At 53.4% G+C, this 18,631-nt stretch overlaps 1 protein-coding gene and 1 long non-coding RNA gene across 2 annotated transcripts in view; both read left to right on the top strand.

Annotated features, from left to right (window-relative positions):
• The window catches only part of UGGT1 (UDP-glucose glycoprotein glucosyltransferase 1), a 152,944-nt gene extending 140,479 nt beyond the window's left edge, over nucleotides 1-12,465 (top strand). Inside the window, 3 exon segments of the mRNA XM_036420289.1 lie at nucleotides 10,673-10,789; nucleotides 11,038-11,200; nucleotides 12,370-12,465. Of these exon segments, the coding sequence (XP_036276182.1) occupies nucleotides 10,673-10,789; nucleotides 11,038-11,200; nucleotides 12,370-12,395 (306 nt within the window). The 3' untranslated portion in view covers nucleotides 12,396-12,465.
• LOC123651605 lies at nucleotides 1,121-10,663 on the top strand. The gene is made up of 3 exons (XR_006740425.1): nucleotides 1,121-1,149; nucleotides 9,210-9,214; nucleotides 10,023-10,663. It is a non-coding gene; the product is annotated as an uncharacterized LOC123651605 (long non-coding RNA).
• Nucleotides 12,466-18,631: the final 6,166 nt, after the last annotated feature.

Here is an 18,631-nt window from a genome sequence, read left to right as displayed (position 1 = left end):
GCTCGTTTCATTGTGAACTTTCAGAATTTTTTCATGTCAAACCACACAAAGTCAATTCAAACACATGGGGGCAGACATTTACAATGGCTAACGATGAGGTTTGACCACGATTGGTTAGTTATTTTTAGTTTGTGATGCATTTTTTTTTTTTTTAATGTATTAGGCAAAGTACCAAAAATTAGGTACAGCAGTATAGAGGCAAATTCGGAAATTACCGAAAAATCAGTACAGCGGTCTGGTAGGTTTAAGATCTTCTCCTGCTTTCTAAATTTTTTTCTTCAGTTGCTGTTCAGATTTGGTGTATTTCCCTGCCTTATCTTCTGACTCACTAATTCAGTCCTCCACTTCTTCTAGTCTACTGTTGAAATCTTCCATTGTGTTTTTTATTGTAGCTATATCACTTTTATTTCCTTTTGGTTCTTACATAAGTTTTTTATTTTTCTCATCCATATAGTTTATGAACTGTATGACCTTTAGTCTGAATTCTTTTTCTGACATATTGAATGCCTTTGTTTCATTTAGTTCCTCTTCTGGTGATTCCTCCTTTTCATTCCGCTGGGGGTTGTCTCTGTCTCCACATTTTTGCTGTCATCAAAGGGTCCAGGCGCTGTGTCACGCAGGGCTTGTGGCTGAAGCAGAGGGCTTGGTGGGAGGGTGTGCATCCCGAGAGTCACCAGAGAACCCAGTGCGGGACACATGGGGCCTGTGTTTGCAGTGGCGGGTGGGCAGGAGCGTTGTGCACCTCGATAGTCACTGGAGGGCCCGTTGCCAGGATGTGTGGGGCCTGTGCCACAGCAGTGGATCGGGAGATGGTTACACACTCAGGAGCCACCTGCGGGCGCTTTTATCCTTTATGCCTTTGGGAACATCTAGGGAGGGGAAGTGGCGTGGTGCCTGAGGCTGACTTCAGGCGTCTGGCGGCACTATCAGGATTGTGCTGGCAGAACTGATGCATCGGTGCATGGCCTTTTCTCCAGAGATTGGATCTGCAGGACTCTGAGGGAGGGAGTGGCTGCCGCCAGGCTGGTGGGCCACGGAGACAGATCTGTGAGCTGAGCGACACTGCTGCTGTGGCAGTGCACTACCACTGGGGGGAGCTCCTGTTTTGAGTGTCTACACCCTGGTGGTCAGTGTATATCATAAAGACCAGTCGTTAACTTTCGTAATGGCTGCTTAGACATATATATATAGACTAGAAGCCTGGTGCACGAAATTCGTACACTGTATGGGGTGTCCCTCAGCCCAGCCTGCACCCTCTCCAATCTGGGACCCTACAGGGATCAGGCCTAAACCGGCAGTCAGATATCCTTCTCACAATCCGGACCGCTGGCTGGCTTCTAACTGCTTGCCTACCTGCCTGCCTGATTGCCCCTACCGATTCTACCTGCCTGCCTGATCACCTTCTAACTGTTCCCCTGCCATCCTGATTGCCCACAACTGCCCTCCCCTGCTGGTCATCTTGTGACAACATGAGGGCGTCACACGAGGGTGTCACACGAGGGCGCAAGGATCACCTAGGCTTTTATTAGTATAGATAGTATACTAGAGGCCTGACTGGGTGAGGCTGGCCAGGAGGAGGGGCTGCAGGTGGTTGGCCCTGCCCCCTGGTCAGACTCCTGGTTGAACTCCCAATTGAGGGGACAATTTGCATTTAGCCTTTTATTATAGGATTCTTTGATAACTATCTATGTTGCAAAATTTTCTACTTTGACTCTCTTAAAGGGATCTTTTGTAGTCTCACTGGTCAGTATCTTTATGGTTAATGCTTTATAACTCTTGTTAAGGTCATGTAGATATAAAAAAAAGTTTTTTAGAGGAGGGATCCAAGATGGCTGCTCAGGTAGACACCTAACCGCAGCAGCACACAACAATTTCAATGGAATACAACTAAAATGTAGAGTGGACATTGCCAGAGCTACAGGTAGTCGACCGACTGAAAATTCTACAACAAGAAGGAAAGAGAAAACCAGAAGGAAAATCAGAGGAGCTGAAAAATCCTAAGGTACGGAGACATGCTGCGCGCACGCATGCACGCGCCCGGAGAGGACGCAGCCGGAGAGGAGGAGAGGGCTGGGTGCTGCCTGGCGTTCCCTAGCAGGAAGGAAATAAAACCCCCGGCCTGGGCTGAAACCCAGAACCGGCAGCGCTGAGCCCCAGTTCTGGGCCAGACCCTGGAGACCCAGACTCGGGCAGGGGGAGACGGGGCTGTGAGGCGGAATCCCAGGGGAGCGGCGAAAAGCGGAGCCCCCGGAGTCGCGCACATTGTGTGCAGAGGACGGAATGTTGACTCTAATGCTGGATTCCCCTAGCGGGAAGGAGAAAAAAAGCTCCAGATTGGAGGAACTCGACAAGGAGCAGGAGCCCCTGCCTGACACCGGCCAGCCAGGCGCCAGCAAGGAGCCGGGCGATGGGGCCCCCGAGGGGGGGGTGCCCCTGTGCCTTCGACTGCTGAGCGCAGGCCACGGAGCCAAGACCAGGGGCTGCTTCCTGGGCGGTGCTGACCCCTGCAACAGGCTGAAGCAGCACAGGAGCTTGCAGAGAACAAAGGGGTGCCACAGGCCAACCTACTGAGCTTCCAGGACAAGGAGGAAGAAACCGAAGAAGTTTTCAATGTGAAGAAATCAAGTGAGAGCAAAAAATAGTAAAATTACTTAAAAAAGAATATAAAGAAGATCTTGAAAAATCGAAGACTAAGTCAGAACTCAACTCAGCAGCCAACATTGCAACATAAATGCGTTGTTTTTTTTAAAAAAAAGGACAGAATGTTGGAACAGTGGCGGCCAGGCTTAGAGTGGCCAGGCAGAAGGCAGTGGCAGCTGGGCCTGGAGCAGCAACAGCCAGGCCCCAGAGCAGCAGCAGCCAGAACCAGAGCAGCAACAGCCAGGCCTGGAGCAACCAGACCTGGGGCAGTGGCAGCCAGGCCTGAGGTGGAGGCGGCCAAGCCCAGGTTGGCCAGTCCAGGAGCACCCAGGCCCAGAGAAGCCGGGCCCAGAGCATCAGGGTCGGGAACAGCCAGACCCAGAACATCAGCAGCCAAGCCCAGAGCATCCAGGCCGGGAGCTGCCAGGCTCGGAGCAGCCGGGCCCAGAGCAGCCGGGTCGGGTGTGGCCAGGCCCAGAGCAGCAGCAGACAGGCTGGGAGCGGCCAGGCCCAGAGCGGCCGGGCCCAGATCAGCTGGGCCCAGAGCAGCCAGGTCGGGTGTGGCCAGGCCCGGAGCAGCAGCAGCCAGGCTGGGAGCGGCCAGGCCCGGAGCAGCAGCGGCCAGGCCCAGAACAGCCGGGCCCAGAGCAGCCAGGTCAGGTGCAGCCAGTCCCGGAGCAGCAGCAGCCAAGCCTGGAGCAGCCAGGTCAGGAGCGGCAGTGGCCAGACCCGGAACATCTGGTTGTGGAATGGACCAGAGCAACAGAGGCCAGGCCCAAAGCAGCCAGGCCCGGAACAGCTCGCTCCTCGCCTGCCTCCGCCCCAAGGCTGCCTCGAAGACATGGCTGGAAACTTTGGGGGGAACTTGAGGGTCTGCTGAATCAAATGAGGAAGGCTTAGATCTGGATGTGTTGAGTTAGTATAGTGCTGGGGTGTTGATCTGTGAGTGCCTTATGTGGGACCTGGATGAGGTTGGTTGACCTATTTGGAAATGTCTTTTGTGTGAAGTGTATCCTTGGGCATGTGGAGGTATTATTGATTTGAGAAAATGCTAAGTAACTGATTTACTATCTGAAAAATTGAAAGTTCTGAAAGTTTAAGGTCTCTTGGCAAAAAGAGGTTTTAAAGCTAACACCTTAATTTTAATGGAGAAAGGGAATGACAAGCCCTTCCCACCCAGAACAGGTAATCCAATTCCAACCAGCAGCTAAATTTAAACAATGTGTCCATTTACACTTGAATGGCTACACCTTTTGATAGCCTAAGGGCAAGTTTACATGTAAACAAGCTTGCTCTCAATTCCCAGGGCAGAAAAAAAACAAGGTTTAAAATTATTAGATTTTAAAATTTATCCTTAATAGTGTAAAAGTTTATCAATTAAAAAACAACAACAACAACAAAAGGAGATTGAAAAACCTGATGAACAATAATAGCGGTTCATTGTAGTAGAGTTGGTGATATGGGAGGGGAGTGGACTGACTGTTCTGGGGGATGCGGTGGGGGGTGGAAGGGAGGGCGGAAGAGACTGAACATAAACTGTTCACCTATGGATGAGGACAATGGGGGATGCAGAGAGGGTGGAGGGTGGGGTGGGAACCTGGTGGAAGGGGGAAGAAATGAACCTTTGTAATAATATGAACAATAAAGATTGATTTTAAAAAAAATTTTGTTAATCAGTATTTTTTTTATTGATCTCAAAGAGGAAGGGAAAGGGAGAGAGAGAGAGATGAAAAAACATTAGTGATGAGAGAGAATCATTAATTGACTGCTTCCTGGACACCTTGATCAACTAGGGATGGAGCTAGCCACCTTGGTATGTGCCCTGATTGGGAATCAAACCAGTGACTTCCTGGTTCATAGGTTGACGCACAATCACAGCCACACCAGGCAGGCCATGTAGATGTTTTGTGTATATGAGCCTTATTTTTCTTTCATATTTAGATCTTTATTCCAGTAGAAATTGGTTTTAAGTATGGTATGAGAAAGAGTTCAGCTCTCATTCTCTGTGTGCACACAGCATGATTTTCTTCTTTAGTGAAATCTGTCCCACAGTGACAGCCCTGTCCGATGTGAAGCACCATGGGTTTGGTTCTTGAGCCTTTATTTTATTCCATTGGTCTGTTTGTCTATCTCATACCCATACTAAAAATATTTCAATTCCTGTGGCTTTATAATGAGCCTTGATTCCTAGTAATTTAGATACTTCTACCTCATTCTTTTCCAAGAGTGTCTTACAGTATTCTTTGTCTTTTGTTTTCCTATATTTATTTGAGAATTAGATTGTCAGGTTCAGGAGAGGAAAAACATTTGCTAGGATTTTATATTTGGGTTGTGTTTAATTTCATTCAATAAGTTTTCTTCATAGAGATCTTATTAGAGTTATTTTTTAAAACTTGTTTTTTGTTTGTTGCTAGTATCTTTGATTTTTGTTCATTGGTGTAGTCAGTTACCTTGCCAATCTGTATATACTTTTGTATTTTTAATTACATAATATTTTCTACAAATAATGGCAATTATACCCTTTTTTAAATCTTATATTTAAAGATTTTTTTTTTCATGCTTTTTCTATTTGCTAGGACTTCGATGTTGTTGAATAGAAATGTTGATAATGGACATGCTTGAATCAAAAGGAAAGTTTTTGGTGTTTCAGCACTAAGCATTGTGTTTGCTGTACTTGTGCTGTAGGTACCTCTCATTCAGATTAAGAAAGTTCATTGATTTCTTGGTTTGCTGCTCTTTTTTGAAAAATCTCATGTTAAATTTTGTATGTTTTAAACATCTGAGATTATATTTTTCTTTTATTCTTTAATGTAGTTATTTACTTAATATAATTTCTGAAATATATTACAACATGACCATGATTTATTATTGTTTTCTGTATATTCCTGAATTCTTTGTGTTGGTGTTAGTTTAAGGAATTTGCATTTATGTATTTGTGTGATACTGGCTTGTAATGTCCCTGTCAGGTGTTGGTAAGCCTACCTATTTTGGCTTACTAAAATGAAGTATGTTTTGTTCTTTTTCATTTAATTTATTGGATTATTTACTTCTTAAATGTTTGGTGGAAATCACTAGTGCAGCCAGACAGAGCTTTTCTGTGTTTAAATTATAACTCTAATTTCTTAACATTTATTTAATATTTATGGGAAGTTGACATTTTCTATTACTTCATTTGTCAATATTTTAATTAAGTTGTCCTAGCATATTGTACTAGCATAAATGTCCTAGCATATTGTCACTGAGCTGTTTGTACTAAATTTTCATCATATTGAGATATAATTTATATACAATGACACGGTTAAGTATACTATTTAATAAATATTAAAATATGTTTTTCAAGAGCCAGAATGTTTTCATCACACCAGCTATCTTTTTTAAAGTCTATAGGATCTGCACTTATTTCTTTGCTCTCTCTCTCTTTCTCTCCCTGTCTTTCTCTCTCTTTAGTTATTTTTTTAAAATATATTTTATTGATTTTTTACAGAGAAGATGGTAGAGGGATAGAGAATTGGAAACATTGATTAGAGAGAAACATCGACCAGCCGCCTCCTGCACACCCCCCACTGGGTATATGCCCACAATCAAGGCACATGCCCCTGACCAGAACCAAACCCAGGACCCTTGAGTCCGCAGGCGGACACTATCCACGAGCCAAACCGGTTAGGGCTCTCTTTAATTCTTTTTTTTTTTTTTTTAATTTTTTTATTTTATTGATTTTTTATAGAGAAGAAGGGAGAGAGATAGAGAGCTAGAAACGTCGATGAGAGAGAAACATCGACCAGCTGCCTCTTGCACACCCCCTACCGGATGTGCCCGCAACCAACGTACATGCCCCTGACTGGAATCAAACCTGGGACTTTTTAGTCCACAGACAGATGCTCTACCACTGAGCCAAACCGGTTTTGGCTCTCTTTAATTCTTGGCATTGTTTATTTGTGCTTTCTCTTTTTTCCAGCTTAAAATTAATCAGTTTTACTAGTCTTTTTAGAGATCTAGTTCTTAATGTTTTCTACCTTCTCTATAGTGTTTCTTTTCTGTTTCACTAATTTCTGGTTATTATATCTTACCTTTTATTTAATTTTCTTTTTTTTCTAATTTATTGAGATACAGTATATGTTTAGTTCATTATTTTTATTCTTTTCTAATATATGCATGAAAATTTCAAATTTTTCCTCAGCAAGATTTTGGCTGCATTCCACATGGTTTCTATGTGGTAATCCCGTATCATTTGATTCAGTTCGTTTCTAGTTTCCATTGTGATTTCTTTGACTCAGGAGTTGGACAAGTGGCCACAAATACCCAGGGTGTCCCCGTTACATGTATAGTTTTTATTGCAATGCTCACTTTATCCGTGGTCTAAATTATAGGGACTGCAGTGTCTGTGTGCGCCTGCGCTGTGCTGAGGCACTGAGTTCAGAGTGAAAACCGGGTGCGCTGCACTGTCCCCCAACCAGCGTGACGAGGCCATCTCAGAGGAAGGGACTCCGGGCCCTGCTGCAGCCAGGCGGTTCGCTCTCAGTCTGCACCCAAGGCTCTCCATTTAGGTCATCCTCATCCCCTCAGTCGGCCCTTCCTGCGCTCCCGCGCCGCACCGCCCTCTCCTGGGCCGGGCACCAGCCCCGGGACGCCCCTTCCATCCTTTGTCGGTCCAGAGGACTGCTGTGCCTACTGTGCTTTGCAGCTGCTTCCCCATGACTGTCCGCCCTGCAGCTGTGGGTGCGGGCAGTGAGCCCAGCCTCACCCTGGGCACAGGCCATCTTTGCCAGTGAAGCCATTCCATCTCCTTCCATCCTCTGGCAATAGGGCCCCACCTTTACACTGCCCTCCACCAGGGGCGCTGCCCCCACCTCAGTGCTCTCTGCCCCCACCTCAGTGCCCTCTGCCCCACCTCAGTGCCCTCTGCCCCCACCTCAGTGCCCTCCACCACGGGCGCTGCCCACACCATCTGGCTCTGACAAAACACTGAATGGTGGCGGCCTCCTGCTGTGATTTTTTTAATTTCTGGCTCATTTGCTCTGATCTGAACATGTATTCCATGTGATTTCAGGCATTGAAGTTTACTGAGATTTGCTTTTTGACTCGGGTATGGTCAGTCTGGGTAAACAATTCATCTGGCTTTATATTCTACTAGAGGCCCAGTGCACGAACTTTGTGCACTGGGGCAGGGGTGTGCCTCAACCCAGCCTGCACCCTCTCCAATCTATTGTAGAACCCCTTGGCTCCCAACTGTTCACCTGTCTGCCTGCCTGATCACCCCCTAAGCACTCCTCTGCCAGTCTGATCAATACCTAACTGCTCCCCTGCCATCCCAATTACCCCCAACTGCCCTCCCCTGTCTCAGCCTGGTTGCCCCCAACTGCCCTCCCCTGAAGACGCAGTCGCGCGCGCGCCCCCTCCCCCCCCCCAACTGCCTTCTGTGCTGGCCTGGTCCCCCTCAACTTCCTTCCCTTCCCTGCTGACTTGATTGCCTGCAATTACCCTCCCCTGCCAGCCATCTTGTGGTGGCCATCTTTGACCACATAGGGACAGCCATTTTGTGTGAGGGTGTGAGGGTCAATTTGCATATTACCTCTTTATTATATAGGATAGTCATTAGGTGTAATGATTTTCCATATGTGCTCGTTAGGGCAAGTTTAGCAATATGTTATGTGTTTTATGTCTCTCTTAGTTTCTGAGAAATTGTTTTAAAATCTTTTTCTGTACCATGAAATCTTTCTCATTTTTGGTTTTGTCAAGTTTATGTATTTTGATATTGTTATTGAGTGGCTAGAAACTTAGAAGTTATGTATATATTTTTGACAAATTAACTTTTTATTATCGCTGGTAATACCTTTTAATTTTTCTTTTTGGGCCTTAAAGTGTGCTTATCTTTTTTAATATATTTCGTTATTGATTTCAGAGAGGAAGGGAGAGGAAGAGAGAGAGAGAAACATCAATGATTAGAGAGAATCATTGATTGGCTGTCTCCTGCATGCCCCCTACTGCGGATGGAGCCCACAACCCAGGCATGTGCCCTTGGCTGGAATCGAACCTGGGACCCTTCAGTCCACAGGCCAGCACTTTATCCTCTGAGCTAAACCAGCTAAGGCAAAGTGTGCTTATTCTAATGTGAGTCTTCCTTTCAGTTAGGGTTACATTGTATTTTTTTAACATTGTATTTTTTTCTTTTAAACCTTTATTTTCCATCCTCCTTTACTCTTATATTTTAGTTCAGTTTTTTTTTGTTTTTTTTTCCCACAAATAGCTCATATCTGTTTGTTCTTTCATTTGGTATAACAATCATTTAATTTGAACTTTTATCCCATTTATAGTTAGTATAATTACCCATAAGTTTGTCTTTTCTATATTACTCCTACATATTACATGTGTCTGATGTTTCCTTTTTCTCCTCAGTCCGTTTCTTTCAGATTAAATGAGAGTTATAATTTCATTTTCCCTCAATTAAATTATACACTTTTTTACAATCCTTTTAACGATTATTCTACCAATATGTATGTATGTCTGACTTTCCGAATATTGGTTATTCCGTATATTTTACCCACCTACCACACAGTGCAAAACAATGGGAGGTTTGGTGTCAGACTTGAGCTGCATGAAGAACCACTGGAGAACTTGGCAGAGCTGGCCCTGCGCCCGTTGGCACAGGCAGTCATAACCGGTGGCTGGGCGAGTCTGCTGCTCCAGCGCGTCTCCGCCGCCTCGCCGCGCCTTGCGCTGGCATCTCTGTCCTTCACTCCTCGGGAGTCCTTGATTGAGGGTTCCTTATGAAGCTGCCCCTCTGTTCCTCCCTTCCTGGGCTTCTTTACATGAAGAGTCATTTTTCATCTGCCTGAAGAATATTCTTTAACTTCCCTTTCTGTGAGCTCACTAGTAAAAGAATTGATTGTGGTAAAATGTACACAACATAAAATTTACCATGTTAGTCGTTTTTAAGTTACAACCCAGTGGCATTAAGTACCTTCATAGTGTTGTGTAACTGTCCATCTCCAGAGCTTTTCTATCCTCCCAAACATAAACTGTGCACCCATGCCAGTTTGAGTGTCAGCCTGTGGACCGAAGGGTCCCGGGCACATGCCCAGGTTGCAGGCTCGTTCCCTAGTAGGGGGCGTGGAGGAGGCAGCCCATCAGTGATTTTCTCTCATCATTGATGTTTCTGTCTTTCTCCCTCTCCCTCCCTCCATGAAATCAATAAAAATGTTGTGTTTTTTTTTAAGAGAATTACTCTTTATATATAACCACTAGTCTATTTTCTGTCTCTATGCATTTGCCTATTTACATACTTTTTGGAATCATACAATATCTTTCCTTATGCTTATTTCACGTGGCATGTGTTCAAGGTTCATTCACGTTGCAGCAGGCATCAGAGTTTTCTTCCTGTGCAGATGGTGTGATACTTCATTGCATACATGTACCATGTTGTGTTTACCCATCTGTGATGGACATTTGGCTTATTTCTGTCTTGGACTATTGTGGGTAATGCTTCTATGAACATTGTCTGACAAGCATCTGTTTGAGTCCTTCCTTTCAGTTCTTTTGTGTACATACCTGGAGTGTAATTGCTGGCTCATGATGGAACGTTTTATTATGTCAAACACAAAATGTTTCCTGAGAAAAAAGCTTCAAAGCATAGGTACAGTTGGCTAGAAAACGTGTGGGCTTCATCCATTTGGGATCAGGCCTTGGAGGACAAGATGAATTCAGAGCTTACGTTAAGCAAAACTGAACAGAAAGAGCCATACTCCATTTTGAAAGTTTGGCAGCAGTACTTTTTCTTAGAATTGCCCTCGTGGTGGAAGGTCTAGGTGCAGGCTCTTCGATGTTTTATGGAATCCCTAATTTTGTGGTTTTTAAAAACACCACAGGTAAGTATTTTAGTTTCTCTAAGGTTTTCGGAAAGCACCTTTTAAGTTCTGAAAATTTGTGACTGGCACATGTTATGTGATGAGCAGCTAACATCACTAATTTGCTATGCGTTTATTTAAATTTTCCCCTGAACTTTACATTGCTGTATTGTTGGTTTTGTTACCAATAGGATTTGCCCAATAACATGATCCATCAGGTGCCAATTAAGTCGCTCCCCCAAGAATGGCTGTGGTGCGAGACGTGGTGTGATGACGCCTCTAAGAAAAGGGCCAAGACCATTGACTTGGTAAGCTGGCTGCCATGCCTGCCTGTCCCGGTGTCTGTCCCGGGTGAGTGACCATAGTCTCATCCGTCTGCCTCTGCAGCGTAGGGTTAGGGGATGCGGGGAGCAGCCCTCCGGTGTGTGCGGCATCCCGAGCCAGCCTGCTCCGCTCTGCGGCCGCCTCGGTGGCTGAGGCCTGAGCACTCCGCTCTGCCGCTGCCCCCCTCCAACTCCCCCCCGCTCTGCTGAAGCCCGTGTGTCCTGGTTTTCAGTGTAACAACCCCATGACCAAAGAGCCCAAGCTGGAGGCAGCCGTCCGCATTGTCCCGGAGTGGCAGGACTACGACCAGGAAGTCAAGCAGCTGCAGACCCGCTTCCAGGAGGAGAAGGCGGCGGCCCGGGGCCTGGGGCCGTTGCAGGAGCCTCGCGCAGACGGTAGGCAGACGGTAGGCCGGCGGCTCCAGGAGCCTGCCTCGCTGAGTTCTGGTCTCGGGCTGCAGGCAGCAGAAGAGTGGCCCCTGTCGGGCGCCGTCCATGTTCCTCACTCCCCCTCAGCCAGCCCGCCCACAGGCGTGCTCACCCCTAAGTCCCTGCCTTTTTTTTTTTTTTGAGAAAGGGTGCTTGTATTGTTGTTTAGATTCAGGAGTTTTTTGTTACATAAGCCAAACCTGACAGTAGATTAAAATCTCTTGCCAGACCCTTGGTTTTTCATGACTCTGTCCAGGCACCAGTAAGTGGACACATTTAGGACCGGCAAAGGTGCGTGTCTGTGACTCAGGCCACGAGTGGAGAGCCGTCTGCACGTCGGCCTCGCTGTGTGTCTCCTTGAACCCTGGCCATTAGGGAGAGTTAGAACACAGCGTGGCCTTCTGTGAACTGCTCAGCTGCGTTCTGGACTTAACACTTACTCGGCTCAAAACTAACTGAATAAAGCAGCTGCAAACAGGGGTCAGGAGCCATGCACCAAACTTCCTGAAGGTTATATCGTGATACTGCCTATCACAGCCAAAGGGTGGATGCCTAAGGTAAAAATAATTCACAGTCACTGGTAAAACTTCAAGGATTTCCGCGTCGGGCAGAGAATGGGCATCCTGCTCAGTCAGGGAAGCGCATGGTGCGCGATCCGAGGGACCCTGGGGAGCGAGCGGAGAGGCCCCGGCCTCAGTGGTGCCGGGCCGCCCCCTTCCGCTCGCAGGTGGTCACCTCCAGGAATCACTCCGCAGAGAAGTTATGGAGAAATTACGTGACAAAGCCTAAGGCGTTGAAAACACCTTAAACACCCAAGCATACCAGTAGAGATGGTAAATGAGCTACGTGGGAAGGTGTTTATTAAAGGCGAAAGGAAGGCCTGACTGAAATAGTGCATTTTACTGGAAATACTGTGCTTTGAAATAGTTCCTATTGTGTAGGGATACGCAGGTAGTTTCCTTGTAAAAATACAGATGTCTTTGTTGTTGTTTTTGCTGTCAAGCACATGAAACAAAAGTTTCTAAAAATTTAAAGAGATAAAATGCAGGTGTGGGCACAAATAACAGGGCAGAGTACTAGAACATGTCCAATCTGCATTTTATGACTTTCTTTGCAATTACTGTCTTTTTCTATAGGACCTCAGACTCATGAAGAATTATAATCTGCAGAGAAGGAGAGGAAATCGCATCATTTGAAGAACACTTTTTGTATTAAACGCTCTTTCTCTCTGACCTGTCTATACAACTGCTGACTCGGCTGGGCAGGAGCCCAGCACCTTTGGATTCAGAGCTTTTGCCTTGGCGGCTCTGAGTCTTTGGAGTGAAGGCCCTCGTGGACTTGTACCTCAGAGGAAGACCAGTGGCTGAGCTTCCGGGACTCTGTCAAGAGCCATCTTCTAACCGGAGGGAAACCGGCCACAGCACGGGGAACCCAGCCTGTGCGCCACCCCCTGAGCCACCGCCCCGCAGCCTCCTGCCTGCTGCCTCCTCGCTGGCAGCAGCCCAGCCCGCAAGGCCGGCCGCGCCCACGCCTCGCGGTTTGGCCCGAGCCCAGCCCGCCTCTCCCGGCACCCCCGGCACCCCCCCTCCCCCGGCACCCCCGGCACCCCCCATCTCCCGGCACACCCCCTCCCCCCCCCGCCTCTCCCGGCACCCCCCCTCCCCCGGCACCCCCGGCACCCCCCATCTCCCGGCACCCCCGCCACCGCCCCCCCGCCTCTCCCGGCACCCCCCCTCCCCCGGCACCCCCGGCACCCCCCATCTCCCGGCACCCCCGCCACCGCCCCTCTCCCGCCACCGCCCCTCTCCCGGCACCCCCCCTCCCCCCCTGCCTCTCCCGCCATCTCCCGGCACCCCGCCTCTCCCGCCACCCCCGCCACCCCCGCCTCTCCCGGCACCCCCCCCTCTCCCGGCACCCCCGCCGCCTCTCCCGGCACCCCCCCCTCTCCCGGCACCCCCCCCTCTCCCGGCACCCCCCCCCCCCCTGCCTCTCCCGGCACCCCCCCTCCCCCCCTGCCTCTCCCGCCCCCCCCCTCTCCCGGCACCCCCCCTCCCCCCTGCCTCTCCCGGCACCCCCCCTCCCCCCCCGCCTCTCCCGCCCCCCCCCCTCTCCCGGCACCCCCCCTCCCCCCTGCCTCTCCCGGCACCCCCCCTCCCCCCCTGCCTCTCCCGCCCCCCCCCCCCCCCCCCCGCCCCCCCCCTCCCCCCCTGCCTCTCCCGCCGCCCCCCCCTCCCCCCCTGCCTCTCCCGGCACCCCCGCCACCTCCCCTCTACCAGCACCCCCGCAACCCCCCCCGCCCCCCGCCGCTCCCGGCACCCCTACCCCCCTACCCCTCCCCCCCGCCTCTCCCGACACCCCCCCTCCCCCGGCACCCCCTCCACACACACACACACACACACACACACCGCCGCCCCCCCCCCCCCTCTCCTCGGAGCAGCCAGCAGGGCCGCCGGGCTCGGGCCGGGAGAACTGAAGAGGGGGCTCTGGGGCCGGAGGGAAGAGCAGGGATGGGCTGTAAACATGGAAATGAAAACCTGTTCCCACCCACCTCGCTGAGTACTTTAGGTCATTGTTTGGAAACCGTTTTTGTATCTGTGAAAGCGTTTGCTTTCCCCCATTTTCTAAACATTGTTTTTACTGCTTTCCTGACTGGGACCAGCCAGAGGCCGGGAGTCACCCTGTCGCCCCCCGGAGGGGAGGGGAGGGGAGGGGAGGGGAGGGGAGGGAGGGGAGGGGAGAGGAGGGAGGGGAGGGGAGGGAAGGGAGGAAGGGGAGGGGAGAGAAGGAGGGGAGGGGAGGGAGGGGAGGGGAGGGAGGGAGGGGAGGGAAGGGAAGGAGGGGAGGGGAGGGGAGGGAGGGAAGGGAAGGGAAGGGAGGGGAGGGGAGGGAAGGGAAGGAGGGGAGGGGAGGGGAGGGAGGGAAGGGAAGGGAGGGGAGGGAAGGGAAGGGAAGGGAGGGGAGGGAGGGAGGGGAGGGAGGGAGGGAGGGAGGGAAGGGAAGGAGGGGAGGGAAGGGAGGGAAGGGAGGGAAGGGAAGGAGGGGAGGGAAGGGAAGGAGGGGAGGGAAGGGAGGGGAGGGAAGGGAAGGAGGGGAGGGGAGGGAAGGGAGGGGAGGGAAGGGAAGGGAGGGAGGGAAGGGAGGAAGGGGAGGGGAGGGAAGGAAGGGAGGGGAGGGAGGGAAGGGAGGGGAGGGAGGGGAGGGAAGGGAGGGAGGGGAGGGAAGGGAAGGAGGGGAGGGAAGGGAGGGAAGGGAGGGGAGGGAAGGGAAGGAGGGGAGGGAAGGGAGGGAAGGAAGGAGGGGAGGGAAGAGAAGGGAGGGGAGGGACGGGAGGGAAGGGAGGGGAGGGAGGGAGGGGAGCGGAGGGGAGGGGAGGGAAGGGAGGGAGGGAGGGGAGCGGAGGGGAGGGGAGGGAGGGGAGGGAGGGAAGGGAAGGGAGGGAGGGGAGGGGAGGGAAGGGAAGGGAGGGAGGGAAGGGAGGGGAGGGAGGGGAGGGGAGGGAAGGGAGGGAGGGGAGGGAGGGGAGGGGAGGGGAGGGGAGGGAAGGAGGGGAGGGAAGGGAGGGGAGGGGAGGGAGGGGAGGGAAGGAGGGGAGGGGAGGGAGGGGAGGGAGGGGAGGGGAAGGGAGGGGAGGGAGGGGAGGGAGGGGAGGGGAGGGGAGGGAGGGGAGGGGAAGGGAGGGAGGGAGGGGAGGGGAGGGAGGGGAGGGAGGGGAGGGAGGGGAGGGGAGGGAGGGGGGGGAAGGGAGGGAGGGAAGGGAGGGGAGGGAGGGGAGGGAGGGGAGGGAGGGGAGGAGGGGAGGGAGGGGAGGGGAGGGGGGGGCTCCTCCTCCTCCTCACCGGCTCCGAGCCGGCCTGCAGGCGCTCAGCTCCGCCCGGCCAGGGCTCCTGTCCGCCGGCCTCAGGGCGCACGGGGTCGCTCAGCGGGGTTTAATGTGCGGGTCTTTTAAACCCGTCTTATGATAAATATCAAGTGCTTTATCGTGTCCGTACTCCAGGCGGAAGGGAGCTGAGGAGTCCCCACTGTGACGGGGCTGGGAGTTTGCTCCTACAATCCTAAGCCTGGCCAGAGGCAGGAGCGGCCTGTCCTGGGCCGGCCCCAGGCCGCCGAGCGAGGAGCCTCCCCTCAGCCCGGCCGGCCTGTCCCCCGGGGCCTGTCCCCCGGGCCCTCAGTGCCGGCCTGTCCCCCGGGGCCTCTGGCGGCCTGTCCCCCGGGGCCTCTGGCGGCCTGTCCCCCGGGCCCTCAGTGCCGGCCTGTCCCCCGGGCCCTCAGTGCCGGCCTGTCCCCCAGGGCCTGTCCCCCGGGCCCTCAGTGCCGGCCTGTCCCCCGGGCCCTCAGTGCCGGCCTGTCCCCCGGGCCCTCGGTGCCGGCCTGTCCCCCGGGCCCTCAGTGCCGGCCTGTCCCCCGGGCCCTCGGTGCCGGCCTGTCCCCCGGGCCCTCAGTGCCGGCCTGTCCCCCGGGGCCTGTCCCCCGGGCCCTCAGTGCCGGCCTGTCCCCCGGGGCCTGTCCCCCGGGGCCTGTCCCCCGGGCCCTCAGTGCCGGCCTGTCCCCCGGGCCCTCAGTGCCGGCCTGTCCCCCGGGCCCTCGGTGCCGGCCTGTCCCCCGGGCCCTCAGTGCCGGCCTGTCCCCCGGGGCCTGTCCCCCGGGCCCTCAGTGCCGGCCTGTCCCCCGGGGCCTGTCCCCCGGGCCCTCAGTGCCGGCCTGTCCCCCGGGCCCTCAGTGCCGGCCTGTCCCCCGGGCCCTCAGTGCCGGCCTGTCCCCCGGGGCCTGTCCCCCGGGCCCTCAGTGCCGGCCTGTCCCCCGGGCCCTCAGTGCCGGCCTGTCCCCCGGGGCCTGTCCCCCGGGCCCTCAGTGCCGGCCTGTCCCCCGGGCCCTCAGTGCCGGCCTGTCCCCCGGGGCCTGTCCCCCGGGCCCTCAGTGCCGGCCTGTCCCCCGGGCCCTCAGTGCCGGCCTGTCCCCCGGGCCCTCAGTGCCGGCCTGTCCCCCGGGGCCTGTCCCCCGGGCCCTCGGTGGCGGCCTGTCCCCCGGGGCCTGTCCCCCGGGCCCTCAGTGGCGGCCTGTCCCCCGGGCCCTCAGTGGCGGCCTGTCCCCCGGGGCCTGTCCTCCGGGCCCTCAGTGCCGGCCTGTCCCCCGGGGCCTGTCCCCCGGGCCCTCGATGGCGGCCTGTCCCCTTCCCGCAGGGTCCGTGATGTTGGGCTGTGAATGTGCAAGGCCAGCGGCTTCCGCAGCGGCCTGGCTCCATCCTCGGGGCCGGGCTCCCCCTCGGGAGGCGGCGTGGCGGCTCCTGTGCGGGGCCAGGAGCCGGGGGCGGGCAGGCCGCGGGCACAGGGCTGGTGGCGGGAGCGTGGGCACGGGCTCCCCCCGCCTGCCCGGGCAGAAGTGCCGTTCTGAACGAGTGTGGGGGGATGAGATGCTGCGGCCGTCCTGTGGGCAGGGCTGGGCCGAGCTCGGCCAGGCTGCGGTCAGTGCTCCCTGGACAAGACTGACAGGTGCCAGGTCTGCCAACGGCACTCACCGGGGCCGCACGCGGCCGGCCGGCCAGCCCACACGAGTGCCTGTGCACCGGCTCTGGGGAGGAAGGTCCCGGGTGCTGACCAGAGGCTTCTAAGCACGGAGCACCGTGAGCTCTGTGGCCTGTCGCTGCTCACCTCAGGCTGCTCTGCCCGAGGGGGCCTGTACGCTGGTCACAGGCTGACCACCGGGAGGAGGCTGCACTGGGGGCAGCACAGTCCCCCCCAGACTGGCCTGCGCTGGCGAGAAGTAGCCCGTGATCCGGAAGCGGCTTAGGACAGCTCCTCATGGCCCCGCCCCCTCTCCTCCGAGGGCTTGAAAGCAGCCTTCCTAAGGTTGCCCTGAACGATTACAGAAATAATTCAACTCCAGAGGCACAGGGGACGATCCATCCAGTTCATTTTTCTGAGCAAAACATCACTGTGATATCAGATTTCATGGGATGGAAATGTTTTGGTCAAAAACACCTAAGGAAACTTTCTTGGTACACAAGTGTGGGTGCATTGTGCAAACTTATTTAAATACACAGACCATTGTTGTGTGATTTTATGATTAGTTCTTTAAATACTTGATTTTGTGGGGGATAATTAGTGTTAATCAACTTAAATATACCTGCCATGTGTCTAGTTTGGTTGGATAACATTTTAAATTCATATTTGTGTTTCTCTGCCTGCATGGAGGAAGGGAAGACCTGTCAGGCCTTTGGTCATTATGTGGCTAATTCACACCTAGGAGACTCACTAGCTCTGTCCTCATAGATATTTCAAAGCGCCGGGAGGACCCAGGTTCTCTTGTTAGGTGGTCTCTGACCTCTGCTCTGCCACCGGACAACATTGCCGAGCCCGAGCCGGGGCCCGCCCCTGGGACGGTGCTGACTGAGAATCCCAGGGCCAGCTGAGCGCGGCACTGTGTGTGAGGACGCCAGCAAGAAGCCATCTCAGTCCGTCACTCCGTGCCCAGGCCGGAGTGGCAGCTGTAGTGCGTAGGCTACGAGAGCGGGTCTAGTGAAGGCCGTCCTCCCATCGGCACTCTGCAATGCCTTACTTAGACTAGCTTTCCAGAGAAATAGGCACACTTCCTCTTCAGAGTGAGAGAATGCATCAACTGTGAAGTCAACAATTTGAGAAAAAGGTGGCCAAACACCATGTTTTCCAACCAGTTATCGTTGGTATAGCAATGTAAACATGGAAAGCTGGAGAAAAATGTTAAATTTTTAAAAATACTATGTACCTAAAACACGCACCCTTTTTTATAAAAACTTATATTTTACTGTAATTCTGTTCCACTAATTGCAACGTAGGCCCTGAGGTGACTAACTGAACCTCCTGCTGCTGTCACAATAAACGTCTCTCTACGGCTGGTCATCCCACCCTTATGTCTCGGAAGCCAGTGTCTGAGCTCAGAGTCCATGCCTGCATCTGGCAGAAGCAGCAGGCCAGCCAGGAGAGCTTTGCCTGACCCTCACGCCTGGTGGCGGAGCTGGTCTGGCAGCAGCCAGTGTGCTGGAGTCAGGATGGTGCCCAGGCCTCTGCTGGGGACCCAGCCTTGCGAGCCGCCCAGGCAGGGTCTGGCACCAGCCGTGAGAGAAGGGAGGGCGTGGGCCTCACTCAGCTCAAGTTTGAGCAGGTTCTCTTTGGACACTGCGAGGGCATGCAGTGCGTGCCCTTGCTGAGTGGAGGTCGTGGGTGCGCAGACACCACAGAGGGCACCTAAGGTGTCAGCAAGGGGGCTTCGTGGTCAGGAAAAGCTTCTGCAAGATGATGTTTAAATGGGAACCTAAAGAATCAGGAGGAATAATCCGTGGAGAACAAGAGTCACTGTACCTGACTTAGGGAGTCCTATGTGAACCGTCGTGGACAGAGCCATGGCAGGAGAGAAGTTCAGAGAGGG

The sequence above is a fragment of the Pipistrellus kuhlii genome, unplaced genomic scaffold (genome assembly GCF_014108245.1).
Source record: "Pipistrellus kuhlii isolate mPipKuh1 unplaced genomic scaffold, mPipKuh1.p scaffold_m20_p_66, whole genome shotgun sequence".
In the NCBI taxonomy this organism is placed as follows: Eukaryota; Metazoa; Chordata; class Mammalia; order Chiroptera; family Vespertilionidae; genus Pipistrellus; species Pipistrellus kuhlii.
Note: the sequence above shows the minus strand (reverse complement) of the source record. Positions and strands in the feature narration are given on the sequence as shown.